The sequence below is a fragment of the Fukomys damarensis genome, unplaced genomic scaffold (genome assembly GCF_012274545.1).
Source record: "Fukomys damarensis isolate Sample0158 unplaced genomic scaffold, DMR_v1.0_HiC HiC_scaffold_12, whole genome shotgun sequence".
In the NCBI taxonomy this organism is placed as follows: Eukaryota; Metazoa; Chordata; class Mammalia; order Rodentia; family Bathyergidae; genus Fukomys; species Fukomys damarensis.
Window position 1 is genome coordinate 4,645,999 of NW_022900924.1, and position 3,021 is coordinate 4,649,019.

The 3,021-nt window shown below is 48.5% G+C and overlaps 1 protein-coding gene and 1 long non-coding RNA gene across 6 annotated transcripts in view; one reads left to right on the plus strand and one right to left on the minus strand.

Annotated features, from left to right (window-relative positions):
- LOC104848077 overlaps positions 1 to 3,021 on the plus strand; it is a 24,851-nt gene that overhangs the window by 3,660 nt on the left and 18,170 nt on the right. The gene's annotated exons all lie outside the window — the stretch shown is intronic.
- Morc2 (MORC family CW-type zinc finger 2) overlaps positions 25 to 3,021 on the minus strand; it is a 42,128-nt gene continuing 39,131 nt past the window's right edge. For 3 of the 5 annotated variants that reach the window (XM_010603807.3, XM_010603804.3, XM_010603808.3), the window contains exons 25-26: positions 2,531 to 2,719; positions 25 to 1,498 (exon numbers count right to left, since the gene is read on the minus strand). In XM_010603807.3, the coding sequence (XP_010602109.1) occupies positions 1,430 to 1,498; positions 2,531 to 2,719 (258 nt within the window). In that variant the 3' untranslated portion in view covers positions 25 to 1,429. The other 2 variants (XM_010603806.3, XM_033762319.1) reach the window with 2 other exon arrangements.

Below are 3,021 nucleotides of genomic sequence, written 5' to 3' on the forward strand. Positions count from 1 at the left end.
AAAAAAAAAAAAAAAAAAAAAAAAAAAGCAGAACTGTCTTCCTTATAGATTAAAACAGATTTGAGGGAGGATCACCAGGTTCAGGGGCATTTCAAGTCTCTTGGAGAATGTCCCAGAGGAAAATGACTACTTCTGACTTGCATCTCCCCAAACAATCCTCTCGTGGATGAGGTTTGGGGAAGCTCAGAATCTACCAGTCATAGGTGCTTCCAGCCACATGTACAAGTGGAGAAAGACTCGATTCCAGTGTTACCTGAGTCTCTCACCACTGCTTCTTGGTCTTCTGCAGACCTCACAGGGCAGCTGGTAGGCACTGCTGACCTGGGTTAGGTTATGGTGAAAACACAATGAAGAAAGTCTGAATCAGTGGTACCAGGCCACAGTTCATATGCTTTCAGAGGCCTCAAACAGGAATGGGAAAAAAGCTGCAGGAAATGGAAACAGAATTCCCCCAATGGCTGATAAAACTCAGCAACTCTTGCCTCTGTCTTTGCCCCTGAGTAGTTATTGACGGACACAGCTTCTAAGAGGCTGTGTCTGGACAGGGCGGGAAGGCGAGATGAACTTCCTGCAGAACTGCCTCTGAATTCCCTGACAGTCCCTCTGACTGCCTGGGAGTAGTGGCTGTGCCTCACCTTGGTGGAGCTAGGAAAAGGGAAGTAGATAAACAGTAGCAGGTTCTCCAGGGACCTGTACCATCTGAGGTAGCCACAGATGGAGAATTCTGCTAGCTCAGCACCAGGGCTCTTTCATACACCTGCTCCTTCCCTAAGAAATCCTTTGGAATTAAATACTCAAAGTGCTACTTGGATCAGGGATCTGGATCTGATCCAGCTGGAGCTGTCTACTCCTCAACCTGGACTCAAGCTGAGGCAGAAAACATCACAGTTCATGGTTAACTGAGGAAATCAGTACTTCAGAGAGAACATGAGTGAGGATGGGAAGGCTGAATAGCAAGATCTTTCTTCCCAAAACTGTCTGAATGATGCCACAGCTAGGATAACGGACAGCTGCATGGAGCTAACTGCAGACCTTCACAGCACTGATGTGAGAGAGGAAAGGTATCACAGATGCCCCTGGAATCTCTCCAAATTCAGGATGGTGCTGGTCTCACCACTATTTTGAGGAGTCAGAAGCTGAAGTGGCAACCTAGTATGGCCAAAGTATAAATTTGCTGTCCTTTACCCAAGAGTTATAAAAAATGTATGGTCTCACAGCAAGCACAGCCTGTTTCTTTTAAAAAATAAATATTTATAAACTTAAGGAGGAAGATTCAAAGAATCAAAGTATCTGTCCTTCCAAAAGCACAAATGTCTTACATTAATGAAATCAAAGGTTTAGTCCATCAACCCATAAATGAATCTCCCTCCCTGAAGCTGCTGTGCTGAGGGGCAGGTGGGCAGGGGAGCTCATCCTGGCTCCTGGGCCCTCAGTCCCCCTTGGTGATGAGGTCTTCGATGTAGGCATCCAGCTCATCATCTGTGTTGATGTCTATGTCCTGGAACAGAGTAGGGCAGGGTTCAGCCAGGGCCAGAAAGTGGTTGTGGGGACGAGCCTCTCCACCCTTCTCCCAGCTCCTGGTCTGAGCCCGACATCTTTTCCTCATCCCCTGTAACCTGGCTGTCAGGTTGCTGTCCTGTCTTGGTCCCTACTCCTCCCTATCCCTATCCCCATCTATGTGCTCAGATGACACCCAGGTTATCCTGCTCCCACCTGCCTTAGCTATCTTTCCCTGTCACCACCCAATGTCCAGGCCATCGCTGTGTCTTATCCAGCTTTGAGAACCTCCTCTCCAGGTTCTAACCTTTACCCTTCCAATCAACCAAAGTGTCATAGTGAAAATTGGACTATGCTACACACCTCCAGTGACTTCCCACTGCTCTCAAGATCAAATCCCACCTTGTACAACCCTGCGTCTCATACCCACACAAGCTCCCCGCTGAGACCAAGTCCTCTTATCTTTCCTCTGCCTGGAGTACTCATATCCCACTCTTTGCATGGTCAGCATCCATTCTTAGCTCAGACACCACTTCCTTAGTGGCCACCCTGCACAAGTGGCCTTCCCTAGCGTTCTGTCTCTTACTAGTTATTGCATAGCACAGCGTACCATTAGTAGCTCTGTCTCCTCCACCAGAATGTGGGCCTGCAACAACTGGAACCTTATCTGGCCTGTCTTTTTCTCCCTAGACCCTGAGGAAAGGACAGAGCATGCCCTCAGTTGTTTGCTGCCTTGGTTAACACTTATCTAAGGGGCACTCTCCACTTCTGGGTGTCATGGGGAAAAGCAAGAACTTTGTTTTATAGCTTGGAGGGTTCACAAACCAGGCTATACAAGGTGGGTCTGGCTGGGATGAGGCCCAGGCAGTCATACCACCTCAAGCCCTCCTGGTCAAGATGCTAGGCAGCCAGGATTGGAACCACAGATTCCTGTGAGCAGATAGAGTCCTGTGAGCAAAGAGCAGGAGGTGCCTGGCCCCCCTCCCTGAAAGACCAGGTGGTTCAGCTGCAGTAAGAGGGCTGCCTGGCTCACCTCCTGCACCTTTTGCAGGAGTGCTACAATGTTGGTCCTCAGCTTCTGCAGCTTCTCCTCTGTCTCACGAAGCTTCCTCTCAGAGGTGCGCAGGCTTTCCTCAGACGCCTTGGCCCGTGAGTCAGCACGGCTCTGGTAGGAATGGCACAGATTCTGGAGCCCCACTTCATATTGCTTGAAGTACTCTTTCTGTGGAAGGAGCCAGAGAGAAGAAATCATAAATTCACAGGGGTCACCAGGGCCCTTTTAAACAGGCACAGGTCCACCAAGGATGTTTGGTTTGAAGAAATTTCTCAGATACAAGGCGCAAGCAGTCTTTATGGATCTAAAATAGAGAGAACTTACTATCTCATGGAGCTGCTATGAGGATGAGGTCATGATCACCCAGTTAAAGCACTCAGGAAAGTGCTTTGGCAGACAGCAAGCCATGAAATAAATGAGGGGGCTATCTCCTACCATTCCAGATGTTAAAAAAAAAAAAAAAAAAGGAT